The 22934-nt window shown below is 40.2% G+C and overlaps 2 protein-coding genes across 7 annotated transcripts in view; one reads left to right on the forward strand and one right to left on the reverse strand.

The window, feature by feature from the left end:
- LOC135087227 (polyhomeotic-proximal chromatin protein-like) overlaps positions 1-13768 on the forward strand; it is a 59849-nt gene extending 46081 nt beyond the window's left edge. Inside the window, exons 20-29 of one of the 3 annotated variants that reach the window (XM_063982065.1) lie at positions 1021-1185; positions 2278-2401; positions 3132-3298; positions 3879-4001; positions 5429-5573; positions 6047-6138; positions 6585-6666; positions 7075-7295; positions 7758-7977; positions 9719-13768. In XM_063982065.1, coding sequence (XP_063838135.1) covers positions 1021-1185; positions 2278-2401; positions 3132-3298; positions 3879-4001; positions 5429-5573; positions 6047-6138; positions 6585-6666; positions 7075-7295; positions 7758-7976 — 1338 coding nt within the window. In that variant the 3' untranslated portion in view covers position 7977; positions 9719-13768. Of the gene's footprint in view, positions 1-1020; positions 1186-2277; positions 2402-3131; positions 3299-3878; positions 4002-5425; positions 5574-6046; positions 6148-6584; positions 6667-7074; positions 7296-7757; positions 7978-9718 lie in introns of all 3 variants that reach the window. The other 2 variants (XM_063982066.1, XM_063982067.1) reach the window with 2 other exon arrangements.
- Positions 13757-22934, reverse strand: part of LOC135087228 (ficolin-1-like) — a 38298-nt gene continuing 29120 nt past the window's right edge. Inside the window, exons 1-8 of one of the 4 annotated variants that reach the window (XM_063982068.1) lie at positions 19337-19951; positions 18180-18330; positions 17807-17905; positions 17563-17722; positions 17093-17357; positions 15571-15697; positions 15228-15387; positions 13757-14948 (exon numbers count right to left, since the gene is read on the reverse strand). In XM_063982068.1, the coding sequence (XP_063838138.1) occupies positions 14811-14948; positions 15228-15387; positions 15571-15697; positions 17093-17357; positions 17563-17722; positions 17807-17905; positions 18180-18330; positions 19337-19874 (1638 nt within the window). In that variant the 5' untranslated portion in view covers positions 19875-19951 and the 3' untranslated portion in view covers positions 13757-14810. Of the gene's footprint in view, positions 14949-15227; positions 15388-15570; positions 15698-17092; positions 17358-17562; positions 17723-17806; positions 17906-18179; positions 18331-19336; positions 19952-22934 lie in introns of those variants that run through there. The other 3 variants (XM_063982070.1, XM_063982069.1, XR_010260718.1) reach the window with 3 other exon arrangements.

The following is a 22934-nucleotide window of genomic DNA, read 5'->3' on the forward strand; positions in this document are numbered from 1 at the left end:
AATTGTATGTTATCTTCCATTAAACAATATAAATGTTTTTAGTTTTTCGGAGCTTCGTGTCGATTTTTCTTTAGGGTGTCAAATGCGAACGAATGATTGTGACTATGCAAGCATGCAAAACTATCTTTGTGTCTTCAAATTTGGAATCGATGTTTTTAATTGCCTTTTTATCTGTCTCATGTGTATTACCATAGATCGGAATAGGTTGAGAGTTCTGTTGTGATTAGGTCATAACTTTATAAATGGATAAGCTTCATTATCAGCCAAAGTTTATATTCTACCTATCAACACTACTAGAGACAGATATTTTACATGAATTCATATTAATTTCTATCTCTAGCGGTTAAATTCCTATAGGATATAATTTTTTTTCGATAATAAAAAGCGTGTCCATGATATTGATAAAGTTACGGCGTAATAAGCAAAGATATATTTTTTTACCATTAATGATTAATATTTCATAATATTAAATTGCCTCTCGCAAACTTGCAACAAGTATCAGGCAAGAACAATACATTGACAATAAACTGAGATCAATGTTCTGAATCATTTATTTGTTCAGTATTTTTTTCTGGAAATGAAAATTAAGTGTTTTATGTTTATTTGTTTTTATCACTTATCAATGTTAGTTATTTGTGCCAGAATGAATCATAGCTTACTTCATCCAATCAAACACCTTCATTAAAGTAGCCACATTTAATTAAATTAGGACACATTTTCATCTTTCCCACCCTTATATCAAGGCGACCTATTCCGATCTACAGTGTGTTTTTTTTATACTTGCTCAAACAAAAAGGGTTGATTTTACTGCTCAAATGCAACAATTCTACTGCTCAAATCACAGGAGACCGAAGTACAAATATTACCTATAGTATGGGGAAATGGGGATGTCAATGAAAAATTGTCGCAATTTGAGCAGTAGAATCAATCCTTTTAGTTTGATCAAAAATAAAAAAGCACCCTGTTTATGTGACCTTCAAAGTAGTGCCGAAGCTTATATTGTTGTCGCGCGGTGTATAGGTGTCGGCCAACAGCCTAAGCTCGCCGCAGCTGACGCTGCAGGCGCCGGGCACCGTCGGCCTGATCGCGGCGCCGGTGCAGGGCTCGGTGCTGCCGATGCAGCCGCCGGCCACGCTCGTGGCTCACGTCAAGACTGAGGATGACAAGAGCCAGATGGCGCCACCGGTAAGAACCTACTTTATATTGATCGAAAGTTTTAAAATTGAGAAGACACTTTTTTACTGACGGATTAGCAAGTTGAAGTGGCGATAGGCAGGGCACATAGTACGCAAAACTGACGGCCGATGGGGCAGCAAGGTTCTGGAGTGGAGGCTGCGTAACGGAAAACGCAGCGTGGGACGTTCACCCACAAGGTGGACTGATGACATCATAAACGTAGCAGGAAGGCGTTGGACGCAAGCCGCTACCAACCGGGCAACATGGAAAGCTTGAAGGGAGGAGGCCTATGTTCAGCAGTGGACGTCCTATGGTTGAGATGACAAAAATGTCTCAACATTTTTTAAATACCTTTGCGAAGGAAACTTTCTGTACGTAGTACCAGGCCTGTTCATCTCCGCGAGTTTGCATCGAAAACAAAACACGCGCGACGACCTCTCCTGAGGTACCTAATCGACAGGACAATCACGAGCGAGTATTGACGGACGCACGTGTATTCTTCACCCATTTGCATTGTAAAGACAATAAACTATATGTAAAATCGGTGGTGTAATTAATACTGTGCAGTATTTTTTAACTGCCTGATGAATATAATTCATGGTTAATCATGTATTTACTCCGCCATTTTCCGTAGTTTGGCACCTCACGTCACACATCATTTTACCGAAGTCAGCCCTATGCCTTCGGCGCAGTACCGAACACTGACGTTTGTCAACAAAATGGTGCTCGACTATTGAGACAAGCTAAATTACACCATATTGTTAACGACATTGAGCATACATTTTTTTAAATACCTTTGCGAAGAAAATCTTCTATACGTAGTACTTGTTATTATTCTCTGGTAAAGCCTGGTCCGTGAGCACGTAGAATCCCGTCCAATGACCCCAAGCTACCCATCCTTATCGCTCGCGTGTAATTATGTTGCTGTCGCGCTCGCACACTCACTGCGGGCGCCTGTCGCACAGTCGCGACAGCAATAAAATTACGCGCGAGCGATAAGGATGAGTAGCTTGGGGTCATTGGACAAAATTCTACGTGCTCACGGACCAGGCTTTAGTACATATTATTCTGTGCCTTAACTAATAGTGTTGTGGCACCCAGGCGCCGGTACAGCAGATCGCGCCGCAGCCGATGGCGGTCGACGCGGCGCCCGAGCCGGCCAGCGCGCCGTTCAGCGCGGCGCCCGCGCCAGACACGCCGGCCTCCGCCCCTGTCTCTTCTGCCGGTCAGTACCACACTAAAGCCTTGTCAAATCAAATCAGTTTATTTGCGAAAAGTGGTCTACAAGTTGTTACAATAATTTACCCAGAAGCTGGCATGTTTATATTTTAACATTGCCGTGTCCGAACACCAAACATTTAATCGAGTATGTTACTAAATCGTTTAGTCGAGTCAATCCAAGGCGAAAGGCTATGGCAGTTCGCGAAAGGCGATACGGTGTTGATGACCTTTACGCCCCCCAACACTCATCGCTCATTGAGTCCAAACCGGGTAGTTTAGTCGAGTTCATATAAAAACCACTAATTATAGTACAATAACTAATTATACCACTAATTATACACAATAGGTCAGTAGCCAGTACTTTAGTTATTAAAGGCGAGTTACTCTACTAAATTACTCGATTAGTGCGAACAGGGCTTAATGGCACTGGAGCTGAAAATCCGCTTACATTAGGGTGACAGCAAGGCGAAAGGTGAAACGGTGACCATCCCTTTTTGAGTTGATAAGTTAGCTATGGTCCTAAAGGACCAAATAGTTTAGCTAACTGGATACAGTTGCTGTCAATATTGTGTTCCTTTTATTTGGCAGGGAACATCTGACGTGTATATGTTACGGTAAATGTGATAAATTGAAACATATAATAAAATTCTGTTCAGCTCAAAATATCTCGAACGATGCGTTATTGATATAGCTTCATTGTCAAACATTGTCCTTAACCTCGTGTATACTTACAGAGTTCCAGCGCGCATCGAGCGCCACAGTCACGACGGAGTCCAAGCAGCTGACGCCGAAGACCGAGACGGCGCCGGCCACGAGCTCGGAGCCGGCGCCGGCGCCGCCCGCCTCCGCCGCGCAGCCCGTGCCCAGCAGCGCGCAGCAGACCACGCCCGTCGCGCCTCAGGTATCCCGATCCCGCCCGTCATAAGTCCTATGGCACCCCCTACCCCCCAGGATTTTGGGGTTACCTACCGATTTCGAAGATTGAAAGACAGTCGCACCCCCCCGTATCATGAGATAGACCGCAGACTTGTCATGGCAGATCCGCTAATCAGTACTAATCTGCGCGACTTGTGTCACCCCCTGAGGCTTGTCACCCGGGGCGGACCGCCCCCGCACTACTTTCGGGAAACTTTAGTATCAATCGTACGTAACTACGAAAACAACAAGCTAAGTACTTTTCACGATGATTCCTTCAGTGCCTGAAGTGCTGGTCAACTTTGCCTGCCACCAAAACTGCTATGGAACCAGCATTTTTCAGCAAAATCAATTCTTCCTGCAAGATCTAGGGTTCAGACAGATATGCAAAGGGCCACCTGAAATCCTCACGCTTTGCAGACTCGACCTGACATCAAGACAGGTTCAACCATCGCTTACGCGCCGAAGGCGTGCTGCAATTTTAAGTAACTCACTGTTATCTGGGACCTTCATTGTCACACAACTCAATTGCGAAACAGACGAGCTTTGATGGTTTCATTTTGCAGCGCCCCAAAACCCCGTGGTCGGGAGAGAAAGTTCACTCCACGAGTGAGGACCCTCCCCGCGAAACCGCGCGCAAGCGTCCGCCCGCCAAGGGGAGTAGGACGTCGTACAGAAAGAAGGATGCAGTAAGCTTCCGTCCCAATACACGTTAATTTAAAATATATGTTGTATTTCCCAACTGTCGCAAACACTCAATCATTTCATGAAATGTATTACAATTACCTGGGTCTTTTCAAGGAAAGATTAAATTGGAATCGATCTTTGCCATGACCCCGCAAGTATGTAATACTATTGCTTCTCATAACGGACTGTGTCAGATATGATTGAGTCAACTGCCAGTCCGTTACGAAACAGCTGTTCCATAAACATTTCTTCCTTATTTTGTTCCGGTACGAAATAAAGACATTTCTAAAGCACAATCCACATATTAAAATAAGCTAACTTGGCTTTCAGGTAGCCTGTGCTAACATGTGGGCTAGGCTGAAGTAATATCTGCTTTCGCATCGGAAACTTTCGTTTTGATTGGATGTCTTTTGTTTTGAGAAACTTCTGGAGATGTACCGACTAGGAAACTCACGATCACGGACTCAAAACCTGGAGCGCGCGAATTCCAAAATTTCATTAAATCTTCTCGTATTGTTTGACGCTAATGTTATTAAACTATAAGGAATCAATCGTCAGCTAGGGCGAATTTACTGGCCGATTGTCGGCTAGTCGGCCTATTTGTCGGCTAGTCGGCACATCTCTTTGTAGTTGACGCCAACAGAATTTGTCGATTTTGTCAATTAGATAATTATTACAATGTATACAAACATTCACTTAAATATTTGTGTCAACATAATTATTTCAAAAGGCACCTCAAAAAAGGCATAAAAATTGGCGATGTTGATGCTTGTCACCATGTTTTATTACATTCTTTTGGCGTTAACTTTATTATATTTTTTTGAGTCAGTAAGTTTTTGTCGATTGTCTCTTTCTATGATTTTCATTTTAGCGCTTTCTTTCTTTCTATTGGTCGTTGTCTACAATAATATACGTCAATTCAATTATTTCAATTGGACCACTGACACCGTTAATAATTATTGCAAGTCACAATGTTTTTAGAATTTCGTCTTCGTTCCTTCATCTTTTAGGTCAGAATTAGGTTGTTGTTGCTTTTAATGTATGCGTAGTTAGTCAATTGACTTTGCCTACAATTTATGTCATAGTATTTTCTTGCTACCACAAGATCTAAAATCGAATTTTTACATCTCGTAAGAATTTTGTGTCAATTTCGTTGGTGTCATCTACCCATTGAGGGCTACCGTATTTGCGCCATCAGTGAAAGGTCATGTTACTCGCTAGTGACGCCGATGACGAGTGCTAACACGATAGTAGGACTATCGCATTTGCACTCATTAGATGGGCGCCACTGGCAACTAAGGTTGTATTGCTCGCCAGTGGCGCTAAATAACTTAAATACGGCAGCCCTCATAGAGGTGGGCGTTCTATGTGCTATTAAATGTTTCCTCATAGCTTTGGGACGTCTATCTTACCTGTGCTGTGACAGCAGGTGGTGACGACGGTGGCATCCTCTACGTCCGCGTCGTCCACGATGACGGCAGCTATCACAGCGCCGGTGTCCGCCGGTGGAACCACTGCGCTTTTCAAGTCTTCGCAGAGCGCTCCGAGGCACATGAGCCAGCAGGCTTCGCATGGTATGTAGTTTGTACAACACTATTATTCACAACTCTCGTTTTCAACACTGAGACTCCTGTTGATTTAGGTGACATTTCATCCGAAAATATCTCATCCGCGGATAATTTGTCTCCCTTTCAAAGTTAGGTGTCGAATCATCCGCAAAATGATCAAAATCTTCGCATGAAACGTCACCGTTTCAAACTTGGAAATGTCTTCTCATTCGAAATGTATTAATTTAATCAAATTAGGTCAATCTTCCAAGTTAAAAACGGTGACATTTCATCCGAAGAGAAATATTTTGCGGATGATTCGACACCTAACAAATTTGAAAGGGAGACAACTCATCCGCGGATCAGATTTTCTCGGATGAAATGTCACCTAAGTCCTCCTGTTGCCCCTCCAACCAACCAGAGCAGTGAATTCCTGCGAAGACCTGACTGCCTTGACACATGCACTGAATTGAATCTTAATAATAATTGTCGTGTTTCAGATAAAGGCTTACCCAAAGCCATGGTGAAGCCCAACATCCTGACGCACGTCATCGAAGGCTACGTCATTCAAGAGGCCGGGGAACCGTTTGCTGTGAGAAGTGTTACTATCTCTTTCTTAACCATTTTCGTAGTTAGATGCATGAATTAACCTTTTTTAGTTGCATTTAACTCACCTCAATAAGGTTCATTGTAATTGTAAACTTTTGGCAATATTGCGAACTATTTTGGATTTTGTTTTGTACTAATTAAGAGTAAATATTTTGTCAATCAAATTTATAATTTGCGTCATTGCTATTTGGAATGCAGTCATTTGTCGATCTGAAGGCAGTTAATCATTTCAAACATTCTCATAAAAACCGTCCATTTTACATTTCGTTCTTTACATTATTCATTCAACATTTTAATATTCATTTACGAGGTAAAAATCAAGTGATAAGGAATTTCATCATCAGTAATTTGCTTCTCTCATATTTTTTTTTACATCCATGCTTGTGTATTATGCACCCTAGTAATATACAATTTAAATGCTTTTTGCAGGTAAATCGTCCTCTGCGCGAATGGACCGCTGATAAGGAACAAGACAAGGAGAACAAACTCCCGTCTTCCGACGAGCCACCGCGTAAGTTCTTTCTTTCTTCTCTCTCGGTTAACTTAGTTTCTCCTATTACTCCTTATTTATAATTTACGTTATTGTATTATTTCATTAGGGGCTGTTATTATTCAGTTTTATTAAATATTTATGACGTAAATTTTAACTCTCTTACTAATAAAAAGTTACACACGCGTTGAACAGTAGTTCCATAATAATCGTCACTTTCAAACACTGTTCAACGAGCGTGTAATTTTTATTAGTAACGAGGTATAGCTTTCAAATGAAAGTGTTGCTCATTCCTGAGACATCCACAGCGCCTAATCTTTCCTTTTATTTATTTCCTGTAGTTTCCTTTTTCGTTACACAGAACCCGAAAAGCTTTTACTATTGCATGGCCCCTAATCCTTATTTGCTCATCGCCATATAATTTCTTAGGAAAGAAGCAAATGCTAGACCCGGCTACTTTGAACATAGCGCGCATCACGTCGAGTAGCAGCGAGGCGGGCGGTCGCGAGCGGGAGCGGGAGAGAGAACGAGAGAGGGAGAGAGAAGAAGCGGCTCAGGTCGTCTCCGCGAAGGCGTCGCCTAGCAACGAGCCGGACACCGCTACGGCTGACGACCAGGCGGCCAAGTTCCCCAACGCCAATAAGTGGACCGTAAGTCACGTTTATTACAGTCTATTTTACTTCGTCAGCATTAACTTTTCACAGCGTATATTACCAATCAATAAAATATCTCTATATTATCTTAAACTCATTATAAGTAACATTTAAATTTATAAAATATAGCTAGTATAGTGACGTCATTCACTGGTGTTACACTGGCATACAAAATGTACTGCCGTCTTTATGGGAATAAAATAAGACTAAATATCATAATTGAGTTTTCAGTTGGCTGAAAATATACACGTTGATGTTTAATTCAAGCTTAGTTTGTCATATAAAGTTGGGCGCACTTTGCGCAGCGGGCATAAATGTCTAAAAAGGAAAATTGTTTTGCAGCAAATATCGCTGGATGGTAAATGACGTGCCGGGCAGCGCCATATCACTCAATCACGCACCGACCTTTGTTTTACAAATGCATGGGGTATGAAAAATTAACTCTATCGTCGCTTGCAGGTGAACGAGGTGTGCGAGTTTATCCGCAACATCCCCGGCTGCGCTACCTACGCCGACGAGTTCCTGATGCAAGAGGTGGACGGAGAGGCGCTGCTGCTCATCCGGCCCGAGCACCTGGTCATGGCGCTGTCCATGAAGCTCGGGCCCGCGCTCAAGATCGTGGCCTGCATCGACTCCCTGCGTCCCGAGGGCGAGCAGACCACGCACGAGAACGACTGAGGTGAGCGACTGCTGCAGACGAGGCCTCGTGCAAGAGTGGACGCGAGGCGCTGCTGCTCATCCGGCCCGAGCACCTGGTCATGGCGCTGTCCATGAAGCTCGGGCCCGCGCTCAAGATCGTGGCCTGCATCGACTCCCTGCGTCCCGAGGGCGAGCAGACCACACACGAGAACGACTGAGGTGAGCGACTGCTGCAGACGAGGCCTCATGCAGGAGTGGACGCGAGGCGCTGCTGCTCATCCGGCCCGAGCACCTGGTCATGGCGCTGTCCATGAAGCTCGGGCCCGCGCTCAAGATCGTGGCCTGCATCGACTCCCTGCGTCCCGAGGGCGAGCAGACCACACACGAGAACGACTGAGGTGAGCGACTGCTGCAGACGAGGCCTCATGCAGGAGTGGACGCGAGGCGCTGCTGCTCATCCGGCCCGAGCACCTGGTCATGGCGCTGTCCATGAAGCTCGGGCCCGCGCTCAAGATCGTGGCCTGCATCGACTCCCTGCGTCCCGAGGGCGAGCAGACCACACACGAGAACGACTGAGGTGAGCGACTGCTGCAGACGAGGCCTCATGCAGGAGTGGACGCGAGGCGCTGCTGCTCATCCGGCCCGAGCACCTGGTCATGGCGCTGTCCATGAAGCTCGGGCCCGCGCTCAAGATCGTGGCCTGCATCGACTCCCTGCGTCCCGAGGGCGAGCAGACCACACACGAGAACGACTGAGGTGAGCGACTGCTGCAGACGAGGCCTCATGCAGGAGTGGACGCGAGGCGCTGCTGCTCATCCGGCCCGAGCACCTGGTCATGGCGCTGTCCATGAAGCTCGGGCCCGCGCTCAAGATCGTGGCCTGCATCGACTCCCTGCGTCCCGAGGGCGAGCAGACCACACACGAGAACGACTGAGGTGAGCGACTGCTGCAGACGAGGCCTCATGCAGGAGTGGACGAGACTCGCCGCTGCTCATCCGGCTCAGTTGTGTACTACAATGACTAAAGATGACTCCGGGCTACTGAATAAAGCCTCATGCAGATGGTGGACTGCGACATAATCATCATTTAGTTTCCACTGCGGGAACACGTATCTCATCAATTACCACAAACAAATGGAGCCAAATCCTCCATGGGGCCAAATCAAATGAAGGATTTGGCCTGCACTGTGTTGGGATGATCTGATGTGCGCATTATCCTCCCCTTTTAGACTTACGACATCCGCAGGAACAATGGCGATCCTATTCTACTCTGATGGAACTACATCTATAAATCTATAAATAAATAAATAAATCTTTAGACAATTTCACACATCGCCAGCTAGCCCCAAAGTAAGCAACTTAATGCTTGTGTTATGGGTGCTAGCTTAACGGATATACTACTTATATACTTTTTTTTTTAAATACATACATATTATACATAGTAACACCCAGACCCGTCACAGAAATTAAAATTCATCATTTCAATTTCTGCCCGGCCGGGAATCGAACCCGGGACCTCTTGGCATAGTAGCACGTTCTGAACCACTACACCAAACGGCCGACATCTATACATATCTCTTCACACTTTCAAGTTATATATTTACTTTGTTATTGATAGATTGACAATGATGATGATTGATACCCGAAACCGTTTACAAATAATACAAAAATGCAACTTTTCTATCAGAATACATTATTCTGGTTAACTCATTTAGTTCTCAAACAACTAGCTGTATTTAGCCATGCCATCGACGATATTAACACAATATGTTTTTGTTTCAGATTTTGTTGCCTACTATCTGAACCCGGATCGAAACCTGTGAAGTTTTCGTAAGTGTTCATATATTACTCTTAGTGAGATAATATAAAAATGATAGTGGGCAACCTAAAACACTGGCTATACGAGCCGATCTAAGACTATTAACAGCGTACTTTATACTCTAAAAGATCTTCATGTACTATGACTTCGTAATATAATATTAGCTAATCTTAATCTACTTATACAGGGCTATTTGTAAAACACCAGCAACTTCGCAGTTAGATTAATTTGTTCTACGACTTTTGAAAATTCGTAGTTTTTTTTCGTACTTACTAAAATAAATATTAATTGATTTGACCGCTCCACTATTACTACGAGCTTGCTGGTGTTTTACAAATAACCTTGTATATTAAAATATATACAAACGGTTATATTATGTTATCAAACGCGTTCGCAATTCGTTATTTTAGTTTCTAAGGTGTCTTATTAAATAACAGCAATATCCAGAACAAATGCGGTTATTTAATAACTCTGCACCACATAGCTTTATTATTTATGAATTTTAGCATTTACGTTTTTTCTTGTGTTTATTAATTTGTGTAACATAAACTAACGCTTTTGTGTAAATGTAAAATTCGTCTAACATCGAGGCGAGACTTCGCGATAGTAAGATTCAGGTATAAACGAATTCAGTATTGAATAATTATGCTTTTAATGTGAAGGAAACTGACTTCTTTGTGATTAAAGTTAAATTTTTAATATTATAACATCTAACGAAATCTAATTTTTCAGTAACGAACATTTTAGTGTCTTTTTTAAGAACAACGAATCTAAATTTTATAAAATCTAGTATTTATGTGAGACAATATTAAGGCATAGGCTACATAAATAATAATTTCTAAAATAAATTTGAACAAAAATCGCAACTAAACCTACGAAATATTTACATTACTTAAATTATAAAGTCATGAATATGAAAAGACCTGGTTAATATGAAATATGGTTACGTGTTAGCTATGCCATTATTTTGTTTTTGACATCGATTGTTTGCCAAGTAACTAAACACTGGTTCGTTTCCTCGTTGCGCTGTCGTGAAACAAGCCTGAGGTGCATTAAGGACAAATGTCGAAAGGTCCGCCTACTTAGATATAAGCAAAGTACTCGGATTAATCGAACTGCAACCCAGATTAATCTATGTAGCTATGCACTTATTTTTAATTTTTTTATTCGCGTTTTAAAATTATTTTAATTTACCTTTTATTTTACAAACAAATACAACCGATTGCTCTTTAATCTCTAGTATAATATTAACGATGGATGTTGTATCAGGTTGTCCCATTATATTTATAAACATCTTAAAACACAACTGAACCTGGGAGTCGATTTTATAGTTCTTACTGGGATTTTGTCACATTTATTTGCATATAAAATTCACATGCGAATTCCTTTTGAATTTATTATGAACTTATTTGTATTTTTAATTCCTTTTACCTTCGTATTTTTTATACCACGTATTAACAATTAATTATAAGTTATAATGAAATGTCGGTTTTAGGCTTTTAAAACTTAATTTCAGTCAGTTTTAAAAGCATTATCCCGTCGCGTTTGCTGTTGACTTAGGATATTTTGAATTGATTGCAATGACCCTTTATTTAAAACTAATTGATTGTCTCGTTTTTATTATAATGTTAATATATCGCACTCCCACGTGGTTGTCATTAAATTATTACTTACGGGACAACCTGTGTAGATTAGTGTATAAGTGATAATAAGTGATTTACCTTGTGTACTTGTATTATATTAATGTATGCAGTTATGTAAGCATACAGTGACCAGAACTGGGATACAATTAACATGTCTTAGGAACTGAACGAGACAATTGTGAAGGTGAAACCTTCGTACTCGGTTCAGGACGTCGGCTGTCCGTTGTACTCAAGCTATAGTTTAACAAACAACGGCATTGGTTAGACTGTCGCTAGCTTCCTTACGACGGACGGTAGAACAGTTGTATTGGTGCATCTCAGTAACTAATGCATCCAAGGCGTTTAAATTGGCTGCGTGTGCTTAAATGTTGCATTCGAGTGCAGGCAATCAATGAGGTGCACAGATCACGACTCGACAGTTTTATACATTATTATAGTTCTAAATAAATTAATTGTCTGTTAGTGGTACAGTATTCAAGTACGTTTTTACTAAGGGGTGAGTTCGAATTTTAGTCGATTGTATACTACAACCGCAGATCGCGAATTATAACAACATAACCCTCCTTCAGGCGCAGTCAGGTAATGACTCCTAGTCTGTGGTTGCACGCAAAACAGTAGAGTCGCTGTGTGGTCTGCGGTCAGTCCAACTCACACCTTAAGACCAACACTCTTATGAACTAATAAGTAAAATTAGTAATTTTATAGTTTAAGAGCGCGCGGCGTAACATCCGTATATTATTTACTTAAGTATTAAAATATTAATTAATCACTTAACTTTTATGTTGGTGTATATTCGTTTATATTATTATAGTTGTTGTAATATTTTAAAATGTTAGTAGCTTATAACAACAGAGGGGAGAATGTGCAACAATATTTTACAAGCCCCTTTAATACATAGTATCTCATTGCTTATGATTTTTTTTAACAATTTCTTACTCACCCATGAAACTGTAAAATCTATGGTGCTAATTAGTTCTACGTGTTGTCACGTACTTTTTCTTATTTAGTTAATTATGAGGGCTGGTAGAGTAAGTCGCGCCTTGTTATATTGCAAATGAGATCTATGTTTTGACGTTTTCTAAAACTACCTGCGGGCGTAATGAAAATGATTGGTCGCAGAGGTGTGTGTGCAATAGGCAATTAGACAGTAGATACGCGTCTGGTAATAAATAAATCTATAATGCACATGAATAGAAAGAAACACACCGAAACAACTAGAGTAACCACATTCGTAATTTTTGCGTGATTTGCACTTCCAGCTCACATTTCGTAATGAAGTTACATTGTAAATATTTTAAGTTTAACGTCAATTGTAGTCAGGCCTCGTAAGCCGTCGCTGACCTCGGTCAACAGGCCGTTTACTTGCAAGACAATTATTTACACACATTTTTCAGGATATACATCGATTTTACTAACTGTTTTTATTATTCACTATATTTCTTAGCAGAGTTTTCAATTTATACTAACAGTAACATTTGTATACCCGTACGTTGTAAATACTAGAAAAGGAAACATGTACTGGACACTTACACACGCTTAGTGCGATTTGTATATACTTATTATATTTTAACAATTAGATACCAAAAACAGGTCAGTACCTTATTAATATCATACAGTGTAAGTACTGGGAATTTAAAACAATTTTAAGAACATTTAATGTATAAATTTGATGTTTTAGACAAGTGTTCTGCAAACTGGATCCTTGATGTAATATGAACTATGTCCAGGTTGCTCTCGTAGATTCTCGCCTAAAATGTTTTATAATTCCCCAACTTCTGGCACTCTATCAAGGGGTCCGAACTATCGTGAATGTTAATATACCTAATACTAATAAAATAATAATACTTATCGTATTTATGTGGTAATGTAAAAATGTCGTTTTAGATTTACTTATTTGGTAACATTAGGATAACATAGTGAACGTCTAATTTGTACATTTTGCAAACGGCTCTCCACTGCCCTAACACAGCATAGTCACATCTGTAAATATTATGTATGTGGTTTTATTACTTTTAATATTAGTGAAGTTAATTAGCGGTAGTACTCCGCATTGTTGACGTCAATACTCTTATTTTGTAGTGGTTGGGAAAATGTTGGGTAGTTAGTTTTGTTATCATGTGTTTTGTAACATCAAAAACGTTGCATCTAGATAGTTTTTGAGGATGCTATTATTTCTTAATTACTTTTTAATTGCAAAGATGCTATTCGTTTAAGATGTTCTTTTGTGAATGTACATCGATATGTACGGGCGTGACTAAACACTTGTGTAACTTGATAGATTTTGAATTGTCCAACTAACATTGCTCAACTCAACACTGATACTATTGTTCACGTCAAAATTAGGAAAAAATAAAGCAATTGAGACTGATATACATTTCTTTTATTACACTTTACCTTAAAGAAACAGTAATATCGTTTAAGCTACGAAAGTATATTTACATCGAAACGTCGAAAAGTTGAGGAAATGTAGAAATTATCTCGAACATAGGCACTTCTTAAAAAGTATTATAATCCCAGTTACACGTTGCAGTGCGCAGTAACGATAGTGCACAGCGCGTTCCAATAGCATCATTACCAAAATACATTCAGAATAGTTTCTCTAATGGTTTATATCATATCAACCTTACATGCGTCCTAGCCTAGATTAAGGTTCATGACTATGCAACGAATGTCAACATATACAAATTCATACAATCACATTAACATTACAGGCAACTCGTTTCTTATTCCACCAAAAGTGACCTTTAACGAAAATATAATCCCACTTGAATGCCACCTTAGTGATCTACTATCTTCTATGTTCATTCATTTGAAAGTCATAACGAGGCAATTACTATTTAATATTATTACTTATAGTAGGAAAAGGCTCCAATCATTGGTAAAATAAATTTAAAACAAAGCTCCACACGTCACAGCAATACTCCACTCGGGAGCAACTATAGACCATTTTGTACAAAGACATACATACATGCCAATCATAATCTAAAACCTAACATTACATGAAATGCATTGCAGCTTTGAGTTCCACCATTAATGGCAAAATGTTCATTTTAGTTTAAAAATAACATTTAAAAATAAAATAAATTCAACAATATAATAATATTCATCGTATAACAATTTGGAAATTACAATAATGTAAAAAATACGAAACCAATTTGGTTAATTTATTAGCCGCCACTGCTAAAGCAACCCTAAAATACCACACAATTGCAATAAAATTTGATATTTTACAACTATTTGTCTAAAATATACAATAGACGTTGATGCTGATGGAATGAACGCGTGAAATCCGAAAAATATTCCATCTTTCCATAGTCCGTGTTTGGCTGACAAAACTGTGGTAGGGTTGATCTTCAGCAGACTGTATTAATAATGGGTTTTCTCTAGCAGTGCTGACAATTCGTTGTAGAGGCTACGCGTAGTTGGGGAAGAAGGCGTCAGCGCGTGTGGGCTCCTCGTATCTGTACGGCGAATGGCTCAGGTCGTAGGTGGCTTTCACTCCCTTGGGCAGATCATGCAGAGGCCTCAGTTTCGGACTTTCTACAGTTTTCTGCAAAAACATGAGCCATTTATTCTTAGATTATTTGCAAAATATGCTCACTTACTTATTCATAACACCATTTGAAAGTCAAAATATTACCTAATATTCGATTGTGTGGTGGATTGATAGTAAAATAATTTTTAGTAGTGAACAGAAAACGAAAATAATTAGAAACGTCTAACAATTGGCTTTGTCTAAACACAATAGGCATTATCTATTGATACGAGAGAGTATAGTCCACCTGTTCATTTTATTATGCTACGAAATTTATCATAATATAAACATTACCCTGTTGGCATCGCCGTAGTCCAGTGGCTTGCTCGCAGGCAGCGGCCTGATCATCATCTTGGTCTTCGATAGCGGGGAGTTGGGGGCTTTGAACGAAATCCAGTATATTGACTGGCCTCGGTGCTCATCAGTAGCAGTCGCATACTTGCCGTTCAAGTTGCTGAACAAAGGAAAGTGGCTTTTAAAATGATCTTAGAGTCGTGGATGAGTGAATACTTGACATTTTGTCATTGTCGTTGATTCCCTAGCATATATTGTGTCCGCAATGGTGTCCGTGGATCAATGACCGTAGAAGTCTGTCGGTTTTTGTGCAGGTGATTCCTAGAGAGAGGCAAACGGTTACCTTTTGTCGCACTCCTTGTACCACCATGCACCGCCATGCTCGGATGCGCAGGCGCCGTCTTTCCACTCGTCGTTGTCCATGTCCAAGGTCGAAAACTTCTGACCAGCATGATAGGCCAAAGAATCACCTAAAATATGAATAAGAATTTAATTCAGTTATTTTTCAACCGACTTCAAAAAAGGAGGAGGTTCTCAATTCGACCTGTATGTTTTTTTTTTTCTATGTTTGTTACGCGATAACTCCGCCAATTACGAACCGATTTGAACAAATCTTTTTTCGGCGTATAGGTAATACCTCAAGGGTGGTCCCATTTAAATTTAATAATAGAAAAAACAACCCCCAAGGGTGGAAAATTGGGGATGAACTTTTTTATACGCAATATCTCCGCCGATTATAAATCAATTTGAACGATTATTTTTTTGTTGAATAGGTATTATCAAAAGGGTGGTTTCATGCGAATTTGAAAAAAATATTTCACCCCCAAGGGTGGAAAATTGGGGATGAACTTTTTTATACGCAATATTTTTAATTTTTAGTTTTTTTTTGTGTTCACGCATTTGAAGTCGGTTTTATTTTTTTTAAAAGTTAATTATGTGTTACTTAATTAGGAATTGGTTTTTCTATTCTTTACATAAACACAAACATCCGAATACGGATATTACTAAACGTCTGGCAAACTTCTGTACCTACGTTTGGAATAAGTTAAAGATTGTTTTATCACAGACTAGCTTTCCGCCCGCGGCTTCGCCCGCGTGTAATTTTGTCTGTCACAGAAAAACAATATCGCGCGCGTATTTGCTCACCGTTTAGACCTACCCTGGACTACGACAAACATTTTAAAACCAAAATCAGCTCAATCGGCCCAGCCGTTCTCGACTTTTATTCAGACTAACGAACATCAATTCATTTTTATTTATATAGAATATAGATATACAATATTTGTAGTAATTTTTTTCCAGATAAGTACTTAAGTATCGTTATTTGTATCCTTGGATATAAAATTAAAATAAAATTTCTAATTTACTTACATCCGAAGTCCCACTTGGTATTATAATAATTCTTATCTACAGGGTGTCCCAGAATGGGTGAATCAAACTGATAGGGGAGGTAGCTCTACTAATGAACTATCCCTAAAAATATGAAAAAAAACATACGGGTCGAATTGAGAACCTCCTCCTTTTTTGAAGTCGGTTGAAAAAATAAAGCGCATAAGGATACAAAAAAAATTTTTTTTTTAAAAGTGAAAATAAATCAGCTTTGTCTAAGTATCTTGTAGTTTATTTGTACTTTTTTGTTACTAATATTAATTGTACACGATCGCTTCGTTTATCTGTAAACAAACTTGAAAATAATGACTAGATTTCGAGTTTAGAGCACTTTATTTTAAAAAAAACCGAACTCAACAATGTATTTTCATATTTTTAGGGATAGTACATTAGTAGAGCTACCTCCCCTAGCAGTTTGATTCACCCATTCTGGGACACTCTGTATACAAATTGGCATGGTATGGACAGTTCTTTACCTGCAGTGCCGTAATAGGTGCCAAGCGTGCTTATCCGGTACCCTTCATGCTCGGGGCCGACTGTGAACACTGAGTACCCTGCGTACGCCTCTTGCCCGCGCTGAGTTTCCATCTCTACCCTCAATTCGTACAGCTTCTGATTCGTGAGGTAGTTAAGCTTCTCTAGACCCAACCAGAACTCACCGGCGAGGTTACCAAAACCGTGTTTGTAATCAGACCAAGTTTTGTAGAAATCTTGGGAGCCGTCGAATCGGTTTTGGAATACCTAGAAGTTAAACCAATTTTGTACAAATATAGCGGTTTTGGAGAGGTTTAAACTAAAGTCAACAACTCATAAAGTACATTTGCATGGGCATTTTCATGAAACCTGATGAGCTGGTCGCTACTAAGGGTATTTCGAAAATTCGAGATAGATGAGGCCATGATTTCCAAAAATGAGGGGTGTTTAATTGCTCTTTGGATCAACTTACCGTCCAGCCTCCTCCAGCTGTGGTGAGGTCACAGAGTACGTAGAACGGCTCCATGTCCTCGGGCTTGATCTTATAAATGCCGGACACGTTGAACCCTTGCATTTGGATTTCGTGGCAGTCCGTGGGATACCTCTCAGATCGGTCAAACCTTCCTCCACTCCTGAAGAGTAAGATAAGATGCAATTTTGTTTTGATATTCTCAATCTGTTTCATAATACTTTGTTGACCAAGTTAGTTGACTTACTTGCATTCACACTTCTTTGCTTTTTGTTCGTGCAGGGTCCTTCTGAACTCGTTGATCAGACCGAGCGCGTCCACTACTCCGGGGGAGCCCGTGTCGGCTCTGAGAAGATTTAAAAGGTCACGATTTGTGGTAAGTTTAAATTTTAGTAGTGATGGTTGATAAACTGTGCAATAGAGCTTCTTTGGACGCTTGGGTTAAATAAAAAAATTGGCGTGAAATCAGTTGTAGCAGCTATTATTAAAGAATAAACTGTCCAAAGAAAAAAAGTCCGCAAAGCTTTCTAGGTGAAGCTTGTATCCAACAGGTGAGATGCAAGCCAAGACCTTCCTCGTTGTGGATAAAAAAAGGTATAAGTGCAGGTAGAACCACATACTTGGTATAGGTCCTAGACGTCTGTCGATTCTTGACTTCTGCGATGGTTGAGATGATGGAGTCCACGCCAGCCACGACGCTCTTCAAGTTGCCCTCAAGGACGCTGAGGCGAGTGTCCAGATTACTGTCTCCGTGAAACTCCGATCCTTCCACTGAAAAAAAAAAAGCATTTGCATTTGCGCATTCTAAAACATAGACAAACGTGAGAAACTTTAGCTAGGGTAGGTTATGATTCAAAATAAAATTTAATTTACCAAAATTGTTAAATCATCATCACCTAACTTTAACAAGAATAACAATAATTAAAATCCAATAAATCTAAGGAATTTAACTAATGTCTCAACTATGCAGATCTACTAAGTTAAATCTACCGAGTCGAGCCGTTGGATATTCATCATCATAGGTTAAATTACAAAGTTCATTTGCAAGTGACATAATCGTCACATTATTATGTATTCTATTACTACTCGATAACTTATATTCCTAGCTGCCTAATTATATGTATTAACTAAATAAGTACCAACTGTTTTACCGCTTCAAACTACACTTACGAAAGGGCTTACGAGCAAATGTTAAAACTATTATGTGGGTACTCACCTCTATCAGCTTCTCCACTTTTTTTCTTTAAATAAAACAAGTTTGTCTAACTAATTAATTACGTATTAAATCTAACTACATTTTCTAAAAACATAGGCAACTACTATCTCAAAGTCTTGTTCGGTTTTTGTTGGGTGGATCATCTTCGTCATTTCATTACTTCTCACTTGATCTCAAATATTTTATTGGTAAATAAGTAACACAAATTTTAACTAACACAAGGTGAATGCATTGAGATGCAGGTAACCTAAGTTCTAAAAATTTTCAATTCCTATCTATGAGGCACTGCTAAAATACATTTACAATGGTAACATTCACAAAGATTAAACGAGCTAAGTAAAAATGCTGTAGTAGGTAGGTGTGGTGCATCATAACGTGATGTTTTGTTGTGCATGTTCACGAACTTTTTTTATCACACTGTGGTAGTATTTTTACTATACAAGTTCCAGGCTCATTAATTTAAATTTGTTAAAATCTGAATACACTTTAACAATTACTCAATGGATGGAAGTATGGAAAGAGAACTACGTTTTGAAAACCTAGGATCGTCTTCGTCGTTACCAGCATTGGTAGACCGTGGGTTTTTCTCCAACATAAACTTAATTTGGTTCACTTCTGTTTTTAAAGTATCCAAAACAGTTTCCAATTTGTCAGGATATGCATCGTTTCTAATAGCTTTCATGATTTCCATCAACTGCTTCAATATGCTGTTTGTCTTCTCGTGAACTTCGATGTCCAAGCGATTCAGTCTGAAGTCGATGCTATCCACTTTCTTAAGATATTTCTCGCTTGATGTTATTGTTTCCATTAATTTGTCGATTACAGCTTCGTTATCTGATGAGGCTGCAGACTGGACCACTCGAGTAATGTTGTCCCTTTTTCTGGTGGACAGCATGGCATCCGTGAGTTCATCTTCGTATTCTTTCTTCCACAGGGATTTATCAGGGTAGTCGTTTTTTCTTCTTGATCTTTTTTCCCTGGCGGCTTCACAAAACGCGGAAAGCGCTATGAGGACGGGCACGATCAGTGTCAGTGTGACCATCGCGAGATGTGACTTGACCGTGAACCACGATGTTACTGTCGCGTCTGCGTGAACCATCTGATTGTCGTATAAAAGAAAGTTTACAAACTGCGATTGTGCTAAATAAAAACAACTGAAGAATACTTTACCCGTGAGTCTTCAGCGTGAGTGATTCGCACAGATTTTTCTCACGATTGTTTACATACGTTAGTATCGTCTTAACTATAACTATTGATATGTTTACAAACTTCTATCGAGTACCGTGTGCGATGTGGTTGTCCGTCATAATAATGTGTCTGTCTATTAGATTGCGCTACTTAGGTACATTCCCATGTTGGCTTTACCGGCCTATTAAATATAGATCAAAAAATTTTTTCATCATCATCATCATTTCAGCCACAGAACGTCCACTACTGTACATAGGCCTCTCCCAATGTTTTCTTAGTGTTTTCCATTGGGAGGGAAATTGCCAGTACTTACTCGCCACGCGCTTGGCAGGCAGGTTTGGCATCGATGGCGACAGAGGCGGCGTTAAGCGTGGGCGATGTGGGCCACCGCCTACGGCCTCGCGGTACAAGGGGCCTCGCGACTCAAAAATGTTTAAAGCGAGAATAAAACAAAAATAAGCCGTAATGGGTGCGACTCTGGATGGGTGTGACTCTGCAAAGTATATTATTTGTTATGGATGTGATTCTGGTTTGGTGGCATCTTGCCTAATGGCAAATCACAAAAACTTCCCGATTAATCGGGACTATACGATGTTTACAGTTGATTTTCCAGAATATCGCAAATTCTTTGATACATAACGTTTGTACTGCCGGAATTCATTCTCCTCTGGAATGTCCCCAAAATTCCATTATTTTTGCCGTATCACTTACCGTTTTCAACATAATATCTGCGTGTGCAAATGACCTGCGCGTACATCGATACGATTAATATTATAGGGAGTCCTTCGTACTTACATACAGGGTGTCCCAAAAACAATGGATAACCCTGTAACCATCGATAGGCCTCGCCATGATCTCCCTAACGTCCATTTTTGACCCCAGTAAAAATATCACCGTTTTCAAGATTTTTAAGTTTTTGTGCATTTTTAGAAAATTGACACCTGCGATTACTTTTTCTCATGCCATTTCTACAAAGGAGGATACTTTTCAATCTAGTTTTTTTCCTTATCACAAGGGATAGTTGGGCTATCAAAAGAAAAGATCAAAGTTCAACAAACTAGTTTGAAAGTATGAAAATTTTAAGAAATTGCAGAAGAGAAGGAAAAATTAATTCATTGTCTTGCACTTTTGATCAGCCATCGTGTAAAAAAAATGTAGGAAGACCATCGTGCCCATTACCTTAAAAACTTCCTTGGTTAATTGAGATTCTAAAAAGGTATCACAAGCCTATGTATTCTGTATTATTTTTTTCTTATGGCTACTTGAATAGCAACTAGTATGAAAACTGCAAAAATTAGTTTTTCTCGTAATAGTTAAACTAGGACTGCATAGTCGCATTAAATACAAATGGATAATTTTTAGCGTAGGAATTTAAATAAAGCAACATTTTATCATCAACATCATCATCATCATTTCAGCCGTAGGACGTCCACTGTTGAACATAGGCCTGTACCCTAATGATTTTCATAATAACCGCTTGGTAGCGGCCTGCATACAGCACCTTCCTGCTTAGCTTTATGAGGTCGTCGGTCCACTTTGTAGGTGGACGTCCTACGATGCGCTCTCCGGTACGTAGCCTCCACATGAACTTGTACATTGAAAATGTTTGATTTTCTCGTAATTCGTCAGTAACTCGTAAACTATCATAAATGCGAAAAAAACGTTAATAATCAATTTTGTAGACATTCCAAATTTTCACAAAAAAGTTTCAATACATTTTTCATTTCAGACAATAATTTAGTTTTTTAGTTATAACAAAAACAATGCTTTTTTCAATTGTTTAAACAATTTGCGAATGGCCGATAGTCTACACAAACTAATGGCCACGATTCCACCACGAGACAAACCTACTGTCAAAATTTTAAATCGATTGCTTCATTTCCCTATTAGTAATCGTTCGCCAAAATTTTTCATTTAATACTTATTAATCTAATTTGTATTTTTATGAATAAAAACTTGGCAGTGTTAATTGTTTTGTTTGTTTTTATTATTTTATAAAATCCGTCTTCAGGTCGCCATAGAACAGGGCCTCGCGAAATCTGTCTTGCCCACATCAAATTTAGTTGTTGCCCCGCCACTGGATGGCGAGCGCAGTTTTTATCTTAGATTTCGTTCGCAGACGCTGCTGCCTAGCTATCTCGTGCTACATAATTTAGTCGCCTCTTACGAAACGCCTCCCGTTGGCGGTGGGGAATGGTATTCTCTATGACACGCGGAAAAAAATTGATTTTATTAATTTTGTTATCAGGTGACGTGCATTTGATATTGATAACTTTAAAGATAATAAGAATACCAACTTATTCGCCAGGGCATTTATTTGATGCCTGCTTATGGCAAACTCCAACACAGACCAAAAAACCGATCGGGGCTCATAGAAATATCCACAAAATAGATTCGCTGGGGACGAAAGATTGCCTTCAGCCGCAGCAGAAGTCGAAACCGGTGCTTCCTGGGCCCGGCCGAATGGCTAGCCTCATGGAAGTGGACGCGGGGGCGTCCGCTTCCTAACACTGAGGCCCGAAGTGCGCGCGGAGTCCCCACTCGCTTTGGAAAGGGGACCCCTTAAAGGGGAGCGAGGCTGCGGCAATTGCGTGGGGGCAGGCATGCGTTGTCGCGGAAGTCTAAGGTTACGGCCGGATACCTACTCGCGACACCCCCACTCGGGCGATGACGGAACGCCGCGGAGGATTTAGTGGGTATACCCCGCCATTTTCAGGACGGAGCAGCGCCCTTTTCAGGGCGCCGGGAGTCCCACACACCACCCTGACCCCGACAGTGGTGACGGTGCGCAAAGAATTTCCGCCGCGACAAAAAAAAAGGGTCAGGCATGCGATCAATTTACCGATTATCGTATGCTGCGCCACTAAGCGCAACCAGAGGGACCCGACTGGTTTTTAGTGGGCAGGACTCGCTCTCCTGGCGAGGAAAGCCCCACATAACTCATCGGCTCCCCGGGCTGGTGAGTACCTAT

This window comes from Ostrinia nubilalis, chromosome Z (assembly GCF_963855985.1).
Source record: "Ostrinia nubilalis chromosome Z, ilOstNubi1.1, whole genome shotgun sequence".
NCBI lineage: Eukaryota > Metazoa > Arthropoda > Insecta > Lepidoptera > Crambidae > Ostrinia > Ostrinia nubilalis.